Source organism: Ranitomeya imitator, chromosome 3 (genome assembly GCF_032444005.1).
Source record: "Ranitomeya imitator isolate aRanImi1 chromosome 3, aRanImi1.pri, whole genome shotgun sequence".
Classification (NCBI taxonomy): Eukaryota; Metazoa; Chordata; class Amphibia; order Anura; family Dendrobatidae; genus Ranitomeya; species Ranitomeya imitator.
Window position 1 is genome coordinate 797,679,289 of NC_091284.1, and position 19,009 is coordinate 797,698,297.

The 19,009-nt window shown below is 42.9% G+C and overlaps 1 protein-coding gene across 1 annotated transcript in view; it reads left to right on the plus strand.

Moving 5' to 3' along the window:
- The window catches only part of DYNC2H1 (dynein cytoplasmic 2 heavy chain 1), a 552,714-nt gene extending 534,924 nt beyond the window's left edge, over window positions 1–17,790 (plus strand). The window contains exons 87-89 of the mRNA XM_069759211.1: window positions 2,810–2,891; window positions 14,595–14,711; window positions 17,508–17,790. Of these exons, the coding sequence (XP_069615312.1) occupies window positions 2,810–2,891; window positions 14,595–14,711; window positions 17,508–17,666 (358 nt within the window). The 3' untranslated portion in view covers window positions 17,667–17,790. The remainder of the gene's footprint in view (window positions 1–2,809; window positions 2,892–14,594; window positions 14,712–17,507) is intronic.
- The last annotated feature ends 1,219 nt before the right edge of the window (window positions 17,791–19,009 follow it).

The following is a 19,009-nucleotide window of genomic DNA, read 5'->3' on the forward strand; positions in this document are numbered from 1 at the left end:
GTTACCCTTGGCAAAATACAAAACAGGGGGCTAAAAAATAATTTTTGTGGGAAAAAAAGATTTTTTATTTTCACGGCTCTGCGTTATAAACTGTAGTGAAACACTTGGGGGTTTAAAGTTCTCACAACACAACTAGATAAGTTCCCTGGGGGGTATAGTTTCCAATATGGGGTCACTTGTGGGGGTTTCTACTGTTTAGGTACATTAGGGGCTCTGCAAACGCAATGTGACACCTGCAGACCATTCCATCTAAGTCTGCATTCCAAATGGCGCTCCTTCCCTTCCGAGCCCTCCCATGCGGCCAAACAGTGGTTCCCCCCCACATATGGGGTATCAGCGCACTCAGGACAAATTGTACAACAAATTTTGGGGTCCAATTTCTCCTGTTACCCTCGGGAAAATACAAAACTGGGGGCTAAAAAATAATTTTTGTGGGAAAAAATTTTTGTTTTATTTTTACGGCTCTGCATTATAAACTTCTGTGAAGCCCTTGGTGGGTCAAAGCGCTCAAAAGACATCTAGATAAATTCCTTAGGGGGTCTACTTTCCAAAATGGTGTCACTTGTGGGGTGTTTCAATGTTTAGGCACATCAGTGGCTCTCCAAACGCAACATGGCGTCCCATCTCAATTCCTGTCAATTTTGCATTGAAAAGTCAAACGGCGCTCCTTCCCTTCCGAGCTCTCCCATGCGCCCAAACAGTGGTTTACCCCCACATATGGGGTATCAGCGTACTCAGGACAAATTGTACAACGACTTTTGGGGTCCAATTTCTTCTCTTACCCTTGGGAAAATAAAAAATTGGGGGCGAAAAGATAATTTTTGTGAAAAAATATGATTTTTTATTTTTACGGTTCTGCATTATAAACTTCTGTGAAGGACTTGGTGGGTCAAAGTGCTCACCACACCTCTAGATAAGTTCCTTAGGGGTCTACTTTCCAAAATGGTGTCACTTGTGGGGGGTTTCAATGTTTAGGCACATCAGAGGCTCTCCAAACCCAACATGGTGTCCCATCTCGATTCCAGTCAATTTTGCATTGAAAAGTCAAATGGCGCTCCTTTGCTTCCGAGCTCTGTCATGCGCCCAAACAGTGGTTTACCCCCACATATGGGGTATTGGTGTACTCAGGACAAATTGTACAACAACTTTTGGGGTCCATTTTCTCCTGTTACCCTTGGTAAAATAAAACAAATTGGAGCTGAAGTAAAATTTTTGTGAAAAAAAGTTAAATGTTCATTTTTATTTAAACATTACAAAAATTCCTGTGAAGCACCAGAAGGGTTAATAAACTTCTTGAATATGGTTTTGAGCACCTTGAGGGGTGCAGTTTTTAGAATGGTGTCACACTTGGGTATTTTCTATCATATAGACCCCTCAAAATGACTTCAAATGAGATGTGGTCCCTAAAAAAAAAATGGTGTTGTAAAAATGAGAAATTGCTGGTCAACTTTTAACCCTTATAACTCCCTAACAAAAAAAAAATTTGGTTCCAAAATTGTGCTGATGTAAAGTAAACATGTGGGAAATGTTACTTATTAAGTATTTTGTGTGACATATCTCTGTGATTTAATTGCATAAAAATTCAAAGTTGGAAAATTTCGAAATTTTCATAATTTTGGCCAAATTTCCGTTTTTTTTCACAAACAAACGCAGGTACTATCAAATTTTTTTTTACCACTATCATGAAGTACAATATGTCACGAGAAAACAATGTCAGAATCACTGGAATCCGTTGAAGCGTTCCAGAGTTATAACCTCATAAAGGGACAGTGGTCAGAATTGTAAAAATTGGCCTGGTCATTAACGTGCAAACCACCCTTGGGGGTAAAGGGGTTAAACAACACTTTTTATGGATATCTTTGAGAAATGGCGTTCTTCTTGCCACTCTTCTATAAAGGCCAGATTTGTTCAGTTTACGACTGATTCTTGTCCTATGGACAGACTGTCCCACCTCAGCTGTAGATCTCTGCAGTTCATCCAGAGTGATCATGGGCCTCTTGGCTGCATCGCTGATCAGTCTTCTCCTTGTTTGAGATGAAAGTTTAGAGGGACGGCCGGGTCTTGGTAGATTTGCAGTGGTATGATACTCCTTCCATTTCAGTATGATCACTTGCACAGTGCTCCTTGGAATGTTTAAAGTTTTGGAAATCATTTTGTATCCAAATCCGGCTTTAAACTTCTCCACAACAGTATCACGGACCTGTCTGTTGTGTTCCTTGGTCTTCATGATGCTCTCTGTGCTTCAAACAGAACCCTGAGACTATCACAGAGCAGGTGGATTTATACTGAGACTTGATTACACACAGGTGGATTATATTTATCATCATTAGGCATTTAGGACAACATTGGATCATTCAGAGATCCACAATGAACTTCTGGAGTGAGTTTGCTGTACTGAAAGTAAAGGGGCCGAATAATATTGCACGCCCCACTTTTCAGTTTTTGAATTTCCACAAAAGTTTAAAATAACCAATAAATTTCGTTCAACTTCACAATTGTGTTCCACTTATTGTTGATTCCTCACCAAAAATTTACATTTGGTATCTTTATGTTTGAAGCATGATATGTGGGAAAAGGTTGAAAAGTTCCAGGGGGCCGAATACTTTTGCAAGGCACTGTACATAATCTACACCTTCTTCTCATTGTTATAGACAGACATGAGCCATGTTGTCTTTCCCTGCAGTTTACAGTAGATCTGCGGCTTGGAGGTTATTACGAGCCGGTGCTCTCCTTGTCAGAAGAAAGCCTTTAATGCGGCTGGATGCAGTGACCGCCATGTTTACCTTGTAATGTTTTATATCCCTCCTAGAACAATGAACTGCTCCATGGATAACTTGAGATTTGTAGCATCTTGGAAAGGGAGGATTCATGATGCAAAGCTCCAAGTCAAGGTAATAAAGCACACAATAAACGTCGTACAAGGTGATGAAAACTTTACATCCAGCCGGCACGCTCCCTTCATTGGTATTCAGTTCAGTTCAATACATAATAAAACGACATGGAAAAAAAAATGGATTTAACACTCGGCTATGATTTACCTCTCCCATGTTTCCCCTATTAGTCAAGCAGCCTGGTGTATTTTCTTCATTTCTTGGCATCCTCTGCACAAGGTACGTTGCTTTACGTGACCTCTGTGTAAGGCAACCATTAAATTAACAACCCGCAAGATCATCTGCAATGGTTACTGTCTGCCACCGTTCACAACCACGCCGTAATAGGCTCCAGCGTTGGAAATGTCAGCAGTAACGGGACTTTTTATCACTCAAACCCCTATAGATCAAGGGGAGCGTTACCTTTAGAACCTGAATGCATAGGGAGCAGCTATATACAGTGGCTTGCAAAAGTATTCACCCAACACCTATTTTGGCTTTTTTTCCTAGTTTATTACATTACAATCTGTGTTTAAATATTTCTGTGATCCGATTAGTGTGTGACGCATCAGCACTAAATAATCTAAGTTAATGAAGTGAGAAAAATATAGGCATAAATTACATTTATGAGATCAAATAACTAAAAATTGTCATGTGCATATGTATTCATCCCTTTTGCTACAAAGCCGCTATAAAATTCTGGTGCAAGCATAACCTTTCATAGGTCACATGCTTAGTGACAGGACATCCGCCTGTGTGTGATCTAAGTGTCACGTGTGTCTGTATATACACTTCACCTTTCCGGAAAGGCAACACCATTAACAAGAGGCACCACTAAGCAAAATACACCATGAAGACCAAGGAGATCTCCAAACAAGTCAGGGACAAATTTGTTGAAAAGTACATGTCAGGGTTGGGTGATAAAAAAAAAATATCCCAGTTTCTGATGATCTCCCAGAGCGCCATTGAATGGAAAGAACATGGAACCAAACAGACCTGCCAAGAGAGGGCCGCCCACTAAAACTCTCAGCCCAGGCAAGCAGAGGCAGCACAGAGACCAAAGGTAACCCTGAAAGAAGAAGTTCCAGAAGCAGGAGTATCTGACCATATGACCACAATTAGCCGTACACTCCATAGAGGTGGCCTTTGTTGAAGTGTGGGCAGAAAAAAGCCTTTACTTACACACAAAATTGTAAGACTTTTTTAGTTTGCCAAAAGACATGTGGGAGGAAAGTGCTGTGCCACCAAGTTAAACGCTATGTCTGGCGCCAAACCAACACTGCTCATCACCAGAAGAACACAATATCCACAGTGAAACATGATGGTGGCTGCATCATGCTATGGGGATGTTTTTCGGCAGCAAGGATGGGAAAAATGGTCCGAGTCGACGGGAAGATGGGTGGTGCGAAATTCAAGGATTTTCTTGAGCAAAACCTGTTTGTGTGTCAGTGATTTGAGACTGGGACAGAGGTTCACCTTCCATCAAGACAATAACCCAAAGCATACTGCCAAAGCAACACTCGAGTAGTTGAAGAGGAAACGTGTAAATGTTTTGGAGTGGCCTAGTCAAAGCCCAGATCTTAATACAGTTGAGAATCTGTGGTCAGTCTTGACGATTGCTGTTCACCAGAGGAAACTATCTAACTTGAAAGAGCTGGCGAAGTTTTGCCTTCACAAATTGGTAAAAATCCCAGTGGCAAGATGTGGAAAGCTCACAGAGACTTATCCAAAGCAACTTGCAGCTGTAATTGCCACAAAAGGTGGCTCTACAAAGTACTGACTTTAGAGGGGTGCATAGTTATGCACACTGAAGTTTTCAGTTATTTTGTCTTATTTGTTGTTTGCTTCACAGTAAAAAGAAAAGCAAATGTTCATCGTTTTAGGCATGTTCTTTACATGAACTGATGCAAACCCTGAAAAAAAAACTGTGGGGGTGAATACTTTTGCAAGCCACTGTATGTAGGTGCAGGATGGATAATAAACACTCATTGCCACAGCCCTGGATTTCAGGAACCTATGGGCTCAGAATGGTTGGCATTCCATGAAGTAGACTATCATCTACACATTCGGGTTTTGCGGGCCGAGTGCAGAATGGCCGCATGTCTCCTTGCCCAAGTTGTGGTCAAAAGACCTGACGTTAGTTTGCAAATTTTGTTCCGATTCAGAGCTTCACATCCTCTGAATAACCATGATCCCGCTAAACCACCAGCATGTCATAGTGCAGATGGGGTTAAGCGTTTTAAGCATGCCTATGTCAAAACAAGCTGTGCACTTTAAAAGGAACCTGTCCCCAGTTTTTCCCACATAACCTACATCCACCACCTTTCAGCCTGTGTTACAGCATTATGGCTGTAGGGCAGACCAAAGAACTGTTCTGCGCATGCGCGAGGAAAGGCCGAGGAGTGCAGGCGAATGCGCACTACAGCACTTTGCTCCTCCCTCAGCAGGTCAGAGAAGTACACCAGCGCAGGAGCACGAAGGGGAAACACTGTGTAGATGACATAGGACGCGTCATCCACACTAAGCAAAAAGGGAGGAGGTGCCTGATGAAGACCAGCGACACCCATCGGACCGGACCACCCCACCCCGTAGGTGAGTATGAGTCTTTTTTTGTTTTTCTGGGGCGGCTTGGAGACTTATACACAGCATTCCAGAATGCTATAACATAGGGCTGAAAGGTGGTGGCCTTAGGTTATATGGGAAAAACCTGGTGACCGGTTCCCTTTAAGTGCATGAAACAGGTTCTCAGAGACAGGAACTTATCTGGAAGAACACAACAGCTGTGAAGAAGGAATGTCCGCTCTGTCGGCGGGGATATTCCTTGTGCTGATTGCATCCTGCTGTAGTCCTATGGGGACTTTTCTCCAGGACAAGACCCCCATTACTCAATTACTCAGACGTCACCTCTCCTATGACGTCAATGGCACTGGACTGAGGGGTGCAAAAGAGATAATAACTCCTAAACACGAGAGCCATAAAAGCGATTACGGTAATGGAAACTCGTATTGTCACCAGAGGCTCTTCTGCGCATTACTCATGCGCCTCCATTGTTCTCAGCTGGGTGTAAGATTCCCCGTGAAGTGATATTATTTATTCTGGCCTGCTTTGCGCTTGGGTTTAGTATTGTTCCGACACACCAAATTGTGTTTAATGATTTTGTTCCATTATTGCACGCCTCGACGTTGAATAGCTGGATTTATAACAGAACAATTAGAGTATAATTAAAGGAAGTTGATTGATGATAATCGCTTCTCATTTAGGTGTCTTTAACCCCGCCATTATTTCTGAGCAGTCCTATTAACTGGACTCCAGTGCACGGGTGACAATCTATTAGCACCGCATTGTAACTAATGAAATCCATTCATCCTCTGCTATCATGGCTGGAAGCAGACGCACACGGAAGACTCCGCTTCCCCGACATCGCCTACTTATGCGCTAACTCCCGTCTAATCCCGCGCTTTGTATTAGTCTCATTATGCAGAGGGTTAGGAGTGTAAATTAAGACCATGATATTAACTATTAATGACAGAAGGGAGGTGGAGATTGTAATAATCACAGTGTTGTGGTAGTAAATAGTATAATAAAAATAATCTAATCATCTTCTTCCTCTTTTTTTTGTTCTTCCTTTTTTTCTTCTCTTCAATTTTTCTGATCCTCCTCCCTGATTATTATCTTTAAAAGGCATCTGTCAGTAGGATCAATCCTCCTAATCCGTCTATACGGTCATGTAGGTCATAAAAAGTTGAATAAAATTATACCTTGATGTCATCAATCCGATGTCTTATTCCAGAGATATCCAGGTTTTTCTTAATATGTAAATGAGCTGTTAAGATCTATGGGCCAGACATAGATCTCTCTGAGAATCTTCCTTCAGAGATTATTTTAAATAAAGTGGGGCATCACCAGTGTGAGACATATAATGACTGACAGTCTGCTCTCCTGATCTGCATTTCTCACACAGGTAACGCCCTCTTTTATTTAAAATAATCTCTGGAAGCAGACTCTCAATGAGATCTACGTCTGGCCCATAGATCAGGAGCTCATTTACATATTAACATGAATTTCTTGAGACTAAGACATCAGATCGCAGATATCAAAATATCATTTTATTCAGCTTCCTGTGACCTGCATGCACAATGAAGATTAGGAGGGTTGAGCCTACAGACCGATGTCCTTTAAAGGGATTTTCCTAGACTAAGACATTGACCACTTATTCTCCGAATAGATCTGTTTGAGGGGTGTTTTTTGGAGTAAGAGAAATCCCTCATGGTTTATTCGGTTCCCTGAAAAATGCCCACATGAAAATCGCTCACATGAAAAATGCCCACATGAAAAATGCCCACATGGAAAATTGCCCACATGGAAAATTGCCCACACGGAAATTTGCCCACACGGAAATTTGCCCACACGGAAAATTGCCCACATGGAAAATTGCCAATTGCAGCATCACAAAGTTTCAGATCTATGATATTTGAGGTGAAAGGTGAGGATGTTCACATGATGTGTGATCAACTTGTGATTTTCAGCTGACCTAGTGCAAAACTGCAAACATGCTGAAGATCTGCGGTTTGTAGCAGTCTGTCATTATCAGCAATAGATAGATCTAGTCTGCTCTCATCTCTCAGACTCTGCCTTACTCCTCCCACCAGCCCAGAACAGCAGCACATGCAGAACCAGCAGCAGTGTTATCCAGAGGAGCCATCACTGCTATTAGTACCCACAAAAGTATCACTGTATTATCTGTGGAGTTACATGGGACTGCAGGTCAGATCTAATATATTATCATCTCAGTGGGTGCCCACCAAAAGCAGGGTGCTGCTGGCTGAGATAGATGGTCCTGGAAGCCCAGAAGGCACCGCAGAAAGGTGAGATTCTGTCAGAGGAGCGGAAGTGCCATTGCAGCTCCGCTCTCCCATTGACTTCAGTGGCAGTGAATCTGGGGCCTGCACTTCCTTCCTTGTCCACTTATGACTACCAAGAGTAAGAGTGAACAGACCCTACCTAGTTATGTATCATACACATATACTGCAGGTGCAGGCAGGCATAGGATGGAAGGAAATGCGGAGTGGATTTGAATAAGGGTCACTAGGCCCAGACACCCCACAATGAGAGTGGAATAAGGGTCTCTAGGCCCATACATACCACAGTGAGAGTGGAATAGGGGTCTCTAGGCCCAGACACACCGCACTGAGAGTGGAATAAAGATCTCTAAGCCCAGACACACCACAATGAGAGTGGAATAAGGGTCTCTAGGCCCAGACACACCACAATGAGAGTAGAATAAGGGTCTCTAGGCCCAGACACACCACAATGAGAGTGGAATAAAGGTCTCTAGGCCCTGACACACCACAATGAGAGTGGAATAAGGGTCTCTAGGCCCAGACACACCACAATGAGAGTGGAATAAGGGTCTCTAGGCCCAGACACACCACACTGAGAGTGGAATAAGGGTTTCTAGGCCCACACACACAACAATGAGTGAGGAATAAGGGTCCCTAGGTCCAGACACACCACAATGAGAGTGAAATAAGGGTCCCTAGGCCAATACATACCACAGTGAGAGTGGAATAAGGGTCTCTAGGCCCATACACACCACAATGAGAGAGGAATAAGGGTCTCTAGGCCCAGACACACCACAATGAGAGTGGAATAAGGGTCTCTAGGCTCAGACACACCACACTGAGAGTGGAATAAGGGTCTCTAGGCTCAGACACACCACACTGAGAGTGGAATAAGGGTCTCTAGGCCCACACACACAACAATGAGTGAGGAATAAGGGTCTCTAGGCCCAGACACACCACAATGAGAGTGGAATAAGGGTCTCTAGGCCCAGACACACCACAATGAGAGTGGAATAAGGGTCTCTAGGCCCAGACACACCACAATGAGAGTGGAATAAGGGTCTCTAGGCCCAGACACACCACAATGAGAGAGGAATAAGGGTCTCTAGGCCCAGACACACCACAATGAGAGTGGAATAAGGGTCTCTAGGCCCAGACACACCACACTGAGATTGGAATAAGGGTCTCTAGGCCCACACACACAACAATGAGTGAGGAATAAGGGTCTCTAGGCCCAGACACACCACAATGAGAGTGGAATAAGGGTCTCTAGGCCCAGACACACCACAATGAGAGTGGAATAAGGGTCTCTAGGCCCAGACACACCACAATGAGAGAGGAATAAGGGTCTCTAGGCCCAGACACACCACAATGAGAGTGGAATAAGGGTCTCTAGGCCCACACACACAACAATGAGTGAGGAATAAGGGTCTCTAGGCCCAGACACACCACACTGAGAGTGGAATAAGGATCTCTAGGCCCACACACACAACAATGAGTGAGGAATAAGGGTCTCTAGGCCCAGACACACCACAATGAGAGTGGAATAAGGGTCTCTAGGCCCACACACGTCACAATGAGAGTGGAATAAGGGTCTCTAGGCCCATACACACCACAATGAGAGTGGAATAAGGATCTCTAGGCCCAGACACACCACACTGAGAGTGGAATTATTGTTAGCACAGTGGAATGACAAGAACAGAATCCGTACTCTGGGACTAGGGATGAGTGAACCGAACCTGGAGAAGTAAGACTACGTTCACATTGGCGTTCCGCTAATGTGCGTCGCTGTTGCGCCGGCGACGCGCCCCTATGTTTAACATAGGGGACGCGTGCGTTTTTAGGGTGGCGTTTTTCGACACTTGCGTCGTTTCCGACGCTAGCGTCGGACGCAAGAAAATGCAACAAGTTGCATTTTCTGTGTGTCCGATTTTGGTCAAAAAACGACGCACGCGTCGCGCGTTGCGTCGCCGACGCAGGGCGGCGCAACGCTAGTGTGAACGTAGCTTAAGCTGGGCCCAGAGACCTTTGTTGAAATCCATTCTGCATTTTCTTTCCTGCATGTGATGGGCTGTATTGTATTTCAATGGAGCCCATGGAAGTCAAGGACAATCACCCGGCAGCTAATTATTTGCAGGTGTGCAATGATTGTTTAATAAACTTGTTATTGTTGTTATTAGAACTCCTTAATAAACTGCTCTTAATAAACTTGTCGGTAGTTCTTTATGTGGGCAATTTTCGCAGACATTCTTCTGTGCTGCAGAGCATCTCACCTATAATTCTATACTATTCTCTGTTCTGCAGAGCATCTCACGTATACCTGCATACTATCCCCCTGTCCTGCAGAGCATTTAACCTATATCTCTTTGCTATTCTCTGTCCTGCAGAGCATCTCACCTATAATTCTATATTATTCTTCTGCCCTGCAGAGCATCTCATATATACCTGTATACTATCCCCCTGTCCTGCAGAGCATTTAACCTATATCTTTGCTATTATTTGTCCTGCAGAGCGTCTCACCTATAATTCTATATTATTCTTCTGCCCTGCAAAGCATCTCGCGTATACCTGCATACTATCCCCCTGTCCAGCAGAGCATTTAACCTATAGATCTTTGCTATTCTCTGTCCTGCAGAGCATCTCACCTATAATTCTATATTATTCTTCTGTCCTGCAGAGCATCTCACCTATAATTCTATATTATTCTTCTGCCCTGCAGAGCATCTCATATATACCTGTATACTATCCCCCTGTCCTGCAGAGCATTTAACCTATATCTTTGCTATTATTTGTCCTGCAGAGCGTCTCACCTATAATTCTATATTATTCTTCTGCCCTGCAAAGCATCTCGCGTATACCTGCATACTAGCCCCCTGTCCAGCAGAGCATTTAACCTATAGATCTTTGCTATTCTCTGTCCTGCAGAGCATCTCGCCTATAATTCTATATTATTCTTCTGTCCTGCAGAGCATCTCACCTATAATTCTATATTATTCTTCTGCCCTGCAGAGCATCTCATATATACCTGTATACTATCCCCCTGTCCTGCAGAGCATTTAACCTATATCTTTGCTATTTGTCCTGCAGAGCGTCTCACCTATAATTCTATATTATTCTTCTGCCCTGCAAAGCATCTCGCGTATACCTGCATACTATCCCCCTGTCCTGCAGAGTATTTAACCTATATCTCTTTGCTATTCTCTGTCCTGCAGAGCATCTCACCTATAATTATTTATTATTCTTCTGCCCTGCAGAGCATCTCATGTATACATCATATACTATCCCCCTGTCCTACAGAGCATTTAACCTATAATTCAGCCTGTGGGCAATTTTCTGTGGGCATGCTTCACCTTGCACCTCAAATATCATGGATCTGAAACTTTGTGATGCTGCAATTGGCAATTTTCTGTGTGGGCAATTTTCCGTGTGGGCAATTTTCCGTGTGGGCAATTTTCCATGCGGGCAATTTTCCTGTGGGCAATTTTCCTGTGGGCACTTTTCTGGTCACCGGTTTAGTCATACCTACAACTTGTACTGGTATTGCATTGGTTTCCATTAATGGGATGGCTTGGGATAATCCAAGTATCCCCCACCTCTCCAGGTGAGACCGCTAAGGCCAGTGATTGGCTGCTGTAGTCACATGTATTTATGTGACATCAGCGCTTCTGTAAATAGATGAATACCAAAACAGTGGAGGATGTAATGGGTAAGCAATGCTTTTTATGGCTTCATGCTGCCATTTTCAGTAGGTTCCCATTTTTGTGGACAAGCCTTTTATCAGATTGTTTCAATTGGACAACCTCTTTCCCGAAAAAACTTTTTTCACAAAAGGCAGCCCCTTTCAACTCCTTTCTGTCCTTGGATGGAATAGTACGTCTGAGGACAGAATCCCCACTTTGATGTGGGCTCCGGCGCTGAGGCCGCATCAAAGCCGGGACATGTCAGCTGTTTTGTACAGCTGACATGTGCCTGCCTAAGGCGCAGGCGGACTCGTGTTCCGCCCGCACCTATTAACTAGTTAAATGCCGCTGTCAAATTCTGACAGCAGCATTTAACAAGCGCATTCAGCCGTAAATGCGCGTAACGGTGACCCCCGTCACATGATCGGGGTCATCGGTGCGTTGGCATAACAACCAGAGGTCTCCTGCAGACCTCTATGGTTGTTGATTTCAGATTGCTGTTAGCTCCACCCTGTGGTCAGCGCTATAGCAATGCTGTAATTTAGCTACATAGGGGCGATCTAAGCATCGCTCCTATGTAGCAGAGCCGATCAGGCTATGCCAGCTTCTAGCCTCCCATGGAGGCTATTGAAGAATTGCAATATTATTTAAAAAAAAAAATTAAAAATATGAAAAAAATAAAAAATATATATAAAAGTTTAAATCACCTCCTTTCGCCCCACTCAAAAAAAAAAACCAAACCTATACATTTTTGGTATTGCGTGTTCAGATCGCCCGATCTATCAATTAAAAAAAGGATTAACCTAATCGCTAAACGAAGTAGCGAGAAAAAAATTCAAAACACCAGAATTACGTTTTTTTGTCGCTATGACACTGCATTAAAATGCAATAACGGGCGATCAATAGATGGCATCTGCACAAAAGTGGTATCATTAAAAACGTCAGTTCGGCACACAAAAAATAAGCCCTCACCCAACCCGAGATCACGAGAAATGTAGACGCTACGGAAATCGGAAAATTGCAAATTTTTCTTTTTTTTTTTTTTAGCAAAGTTTAGAATTTTTTTTACCACTTAGATAAAAGAGATCCTAGTCATGTTTGGTGTCTATGAACTTGTAATGACCTAGAGAATCACAATGGCAGGTCAGTTTTAACATTTAGTGAACCTAGCAAAAAAGCCAAACCAAAATCAAGTGTGGGATTTCACTTTTTTTGCAATTTCACCGCACTTGGAATTTTTTTTCCTATTTTCTAGTACACGATATGGTAAAACCAATGATGTCTTTCAAAAGTACAACTCGTCCCGCAAAACATAATCCCTCACATGGCAATATTGACAGAAAAGAAAAAAAGTTATGGCTCCAGGAAGGAGGGGAGCGAAAAACGAAAATAGAAAAAAGCTCCGGGGGTTAAGGGGTTAAAAGGGGTTTTCCTATGATTTAATTTTTATCCCCTAGGAGTTGTCACCACCAGAGAAAGCCGATGGGAGCTGAGCTGCTCATGCTCGAACTTGACTCCAGTCCAGTCTCAGGTTCACTTGCCCAAGCTCTCACTAATGGATAACAATGTACATGGGCCTAACAATTGCAGTTTCTGAGGGGGCCTCTTCATTGGCTAGAAAAGAGGACACTCCACGTCGTGGGAGTGGGGGAGATAAGAAGAATCAATTTATTTTTTTTTAAATGTGTTGGAAAAGAGCAGCATGACGGAGGACATTATTACTGGATGGGGCTCAGGATGGGGGACATTATACCAAGAAGGGGCCCAGGACAACAGACATTATACTAGGAAGGGGTCCAGGAAGAAGGACATTATACCAGGATTGAGGACATTATCAATGGAAGGGGACCAGAATTCTGGACATTATTACTGGATGGTGCTCAGGATGGGGACATTATACCAAGAAGGGGCCCAGAATGAAGAACATTATACCAGGATGGGGAACATTATTACTTGAAGTGGCCCAGAATGGGGAACAATATACCAGGAAAGGGCCCATGATGAAGACATTATTAGTAGAAGAGGCTCAGGATTGGGGGCTTATACCAGGAAGAGGCCTGGGTTGGGGGACATTTTACCAAGAAAGGGCCCAAGATGAGGGACATTATAGGAAGGGGCCCACGATGAGAGGCATTAATACAGGATGGGGACTTTATCAGATGGGGGCAAACACGTTTGTCTTTTATAGGGTCGAAAACACTACAAGGGCTAATTTATCCAACATGCAGGTGTAGACCCAGGTCCAGATTTTGCACCAGGGCCTATCGGACTCTAGTTGCACCACTGACAATCTATCACCATTTTCCAGCTCTCTTCTCTAGTTAATAAAGTGTGGTCTTGAAGGACAATGCTTAGACAAATTCTATAACATCAGATTATTAGTGCTTTTTTATTTTTTTAGGCTGGTTGAAGTGGCCAGCTCCATTCCTTGTGTAGGGGCCATGAATAGTGCTGCAAGTTCTCCATCATCTCCCTCTCCCGCAAGTCAATGAGAGGGAACATGTGCCACTCGTGGCCTCTACACCACGTACGAAGCTGAGCCACCTCTTGTCCACAGATCGATTGGGGTCCCCGAGAGTCGAACCCCCACCGATCTGATACCGATGACCTCTCAGAAGGGTAGTATTAGTAATATTCATTTTATTTTATTATTTATATTAATGTATTTAATCCCCAGGGTTTCTGATGGGATGTGTTGTCCTCTCTTAGTGCAGCCTCAGGCATTGGGCCTGTAACCTAAAGTCATTCTAGATTCGTATAGTATATTAGTATAGAAGTGAGATTTCTGTTTTTGTTACTGTGCATTAAATACTTTAAAAAAAAAATTATTTTGATCCTCAAGTCTGTTTTATAGACACCTTCCAAAAATTGTGCCGTGCCTGTTATTGTGCTTTATTTCTCCTTTTGCTGAGCCATGCTAAAATGTGACCCCGCTTTCTGGCTAGTACTAGGCCACCTAGCCGGACATTTCTGAGTTCTCTTTATTGCGTTAGCAAATTCCTACGTACTGGAAGCCGACAATAAGGAATATCTGAGGTGCTTGTTTTGAAGTTGTGCTTCCTCTTCGCACACATGGCGCGGCATTCCTGGCCTTCCTGTTATGTACATGTGCCTCCCTGCCACTCCGCCAGGCACGTAATTAGCCCGGACAATTAGGAGAGAAATCTGTAGCCGCCGAGCATCTCATGTCTTCTCTCTGTCAGGTAAGCGGATTACAGCTGGAAGGATGCAGCTTTGATGGAAACCATCTTTCCGAAAACCAGCATAACTCTCCGAGCGTGTCAGTGGTGCCCTCTTGTTCTATGGCCTGGATTTCACAGGTATGCAGGCATTCAGCTGAAAAAAAAAAATAAAAAAAAAAAATCCAACACATTTCATTCTGACTTTCCCGTTTCTATGGAGAGTTGCGAGAAAAGTAAGTGAACCCTCTGGAATTACCTGGATTTCTGCATTGATTGCTAATAAAATGTGGCACAATCTAAGTCACCATCTAAACTAATAAATCACACACACTTTTGCTTTTCATGCCTGATTGCATTGAGTGAACACATCCATAGTGAAAGGAGATAAACTAAGTGAACCTCTGTATTTATCATAAGCTAACCAAAAAAAGGAGATTTGCTGATGTTTTGCCCAATAAGTAGAGGTGCACAAAGCCTGGCTACCGACACATCTGTTCTAAAGAGCACTGTCACTTGCTCAATAAATTGAGTAAAAGAGGTTGTCCACTACGTTAACATTGATTACCTATCTTTGGATTAGGTCATTTATTTGGATTTAGAACACCGGAGGGCGCTCCATGTGATGGACTACGAACTTTAGAGTGTGATCACTTGGATGCCAGTAAGCTAATTTATTGCTCTGGTCTTCAATCCTTCTTTTTAGTTCAAAAGCTTGGTCATATCTTTATAGCTTTCCCCATGCTAACTAGCATTCAATATATGGCAGCATTGGGTATCATTGTTTGACTCATTTCCAGTTATCGAGTTGTATGTTATACTTCGGAGAGTATTACATACCATAGACCAAAGTAAAACTTTTTTTGCACTAACGAACAATGCTATGTTTAGAGGACAGAGAGCACTGCACACCAACACCAAAACATCATTACAACTGTGAAGCATGGTGGAGGAAGCATCAGGGTTTGGGCCTGCATAGCTTCCTTGAGGCCTAGACTTTTTGCCATCATTTAGGAAAGAATTAATTCACAGGTGTATCCCAACATTTTGCAAGAGAATGTACAGCCATCATGACCTCAGACTGAAGAGACATTGGGGTAATGCAACAATACAATGGCCCAAACCACACAAAAAAATCAAATATGGAGTGTCTGAAAAGGTTTGTTTTGGAATGGCCACGCCAGAATCCTGACCCTCACCTTATCAATATGCTGTGGCATGACATGACAAATATTGATGAACTGAAGCACATTTGCAGGAAGGAAAGTTCCAAAAATTATCTATAGTGTTATTCTTATTTCCAGATATAGGAAACATTTGATGGAATTGATTGCTGCTAAAGGAGGATCTACAAATTATTAAAAGGAATCTGTCAGAAGGATTTCACCTCCCAAACTATTTATATGGACATGCAGCATTTTAAAAGACAAGTCCACCATTACCTTTACATGGCCAGTCCATTACTGAGAAATCAGCGTTTGAATTGATATTAAAATGAGGCTGAAGAGCTATGGTAAATCTGAAGCCTCTGTCACACCAGCTCTATTCTCCAACCATCGCTGCCTCCTCCTGCTTGACTGATAGCCTCTATGCTGTATGGCTTCACGCAATCAGTCAAGCAGGAGGAGGCAGCGATGGGCGGATTATAGAGCTGGAGTGACGGAGGCTTCAGATCTACCATAGCTCTTCAGCCTCATTTGCATATTAATTCAAACCCTGATTTCTCAGTAATGGAGGAACGGACTAACCATGTAAAGGACTTTCCTTTGAAAGAGCTACATGGGATGTTAAATCCTGCTGACAGATTCCTTTTAAATGTAACAGTTCACTTATTTTTTCACTGCCCTGTGAATGTATTCTCTCTGTGCCTAATCTGTGCAAAAATTCTGGTATTTCCAATGGATTCATATTTTTTTCTATTGTATATAAATACTTACACATTGTAATACACGTTTGTACTGACTGGTATGATAATCTTGACTCATGGATTCATGTCTCTTGGTATTCTGGATTCTGGACCATTTTCAAGAAGAAGGGGCTAATTATGACGGGGAATAATAGAGGAATTGGAGAACGTTCAATTAATTACAATTCAATAAAAAATATTATTTAAGGACTCAGACTGGTTTGAAAAAATAAAAGAAGTGACACTCGTCCTCCCTGATCCCCTCGGTTCCTATTCCGACCCTTACCCTGTTCCCTGTGGTGTCTACTTCTTGGTTGTATGTCAGTATCCTGGAAATGAGAGGAAACAGCAGTGACCCTCCCCAATTTATGGTTAGCTAAGTGGCCATTCCTTGGTGTAGAGATGTGACTAGGGAGTTGAGACCACCGAGAACTGTCAACATTGGGTCAGGAGTGACACTCATCCTCCCTGATCCCCTCGGTTCCTATTCCGACCCTTACCCTGTTCCCTGTGGTGTCTACTTCTTGGTTGTATGTCAGTATCCTGGAAATGAGAGGAAACAGCAGTGACGCTCCCCAATTTATGGTTAGCTAAGTGGCCATTCCTTGGTGTAGAGATGTGACTAGGGAGTTGAGACCACCGAGAACTGTTAACGTTGGGTCAGGAGTGACACTTGTCCTCCCCGATCCCCTCGGTTCCTATTCTGACCCTTACCCTGTTCCCTGTGGTGTCTACTTCTTGGTTGTATGTCAGTATCCTGAAAATGAGAGGAAACAACAGTGACCCTCCCCAATTTATGGTTATGGAATGGGCATTCCTGTGTGTAGAGGTGTGACTAGGGAGTTGAGACCACTGAGGACTGTCAAGGAGCAATTGGTGAGTCGAGTATCACGTCTTCTATTTATTTCAAACCAGTCTCAGCACTTTTAAAAGTAATTTACACAACCCCTAAAGCACCATATAACATTTATTTTATGTCTCTGACGACCCTTCAGTATTGTGTGAAGTAATTCCCTATATATTTTTCTCAGCAGTCCACTGGGATCTACTCCCCAGGAGAGTGCATTTCCTTACCAGTGTACACCAGTGCCGAGAGGGATCGTGTGGTCACCAACATAGACCTGCCATGTGGTGGAGACCAGAACCGCTGGATCCAGTGTGGGGCCGCATTGTTTCTTAAGAATCAGTAGAAGTTACATTATCTATTGTTAATACATAGTTTGCTATATTTTGTAGCCTTATTACATTTCATTATTGCTAATTGTAACTAATTTTGTCAAGTTTAAATTAAACCTGTATTTGGATGAAATCTTATATTTACCGTGTGTGTGTTCTGTGTTCAATCCGTAGGCTCATAAGCTGTAGCACCTCACCATACATACAGTATATACACACATATATACAGCGGGTGATAAATACAGGCAGATACTTATCCATCATGGAACCCCATCAGGGAGGCGTATGATTGGCTGGATGTTTAGGGTTATTTTTCTGCTGCAGAATATATTTGGAACCCACGTCATTAACGATCTTCAGAGTAAAGAAGAACAAGGAATCCTGGAAGTGATGATCCGGCCCCCACAGAGCCCTGATCTCAACATAATCCAGGAGGATTTGCGCCACAACCACAGATCTGTGAATAGTTCTCCATGATGTTTGGAACTACCTCCCTGCCAAGTTCCTTCAAAAACTTTGTGCAAGCACCTAGAAGATGTGATGAAGACAAAGAGTGGTCATCAAATATTGATGTGATTTTAGATTTTGCTCTTGTTCGTTCACTTTATTTTTATTAACTAACAAAATACAAAATATAAGCACTTCTATTTTTTTAAAGCATTCCTACTGTTCAGTATTTTTTTCACACATGACTAAAACTGTTGCATAGCACTTTGTGTGTGTATATACACAAGAATCCAAGAGGCAACGTCCTTCCTTTCGGAGAAGATCCCTTGGGTTTCCGGTCAGACGCCTCTCACCCAGCCAAACCAGATCTCACACTTTGCACTGATGAGGGGCAGTACCCCGAAACACAGTGTCTGCAAATTGAGATTCTGTTTTTGGCTTTTATCTTAAGTCATGGGGCAGAGCTCGTTGGAGAGTCAATATTGACTTTTTAGATTGCTACTTACTATAGGTCGCGCTAGAGTTCTCTTTGAAGAGACAATTTGTACATACACACATGCGGAAATACAGCAACTTACAGTATAGAGTTCAATGCAAGTCCAGAGGGAGGACACTAAACTTCCTACCTGAGATGTACTGGCCCTTTAAGTGTGTTTGTAGAATCTTCACTATCGTTCTAGGGTTATAGCTGATACCACTGCTAATGTAAGAAACAACAATATCTGTGTTGTGTTCATGCTTCTTACACATGTACTCCACAGATATAACTTTCTTTTATTGCTATGTATACAGCATTCGTGTGAAATATTTATAGGGATAGGCTAAGTGCTTGAGCGTATAGCGAGAGGAAATGGAAAGTATTCGGCTGTGAATCCATATACAATCTACTGTCTTAACCCTGGTGTACTGA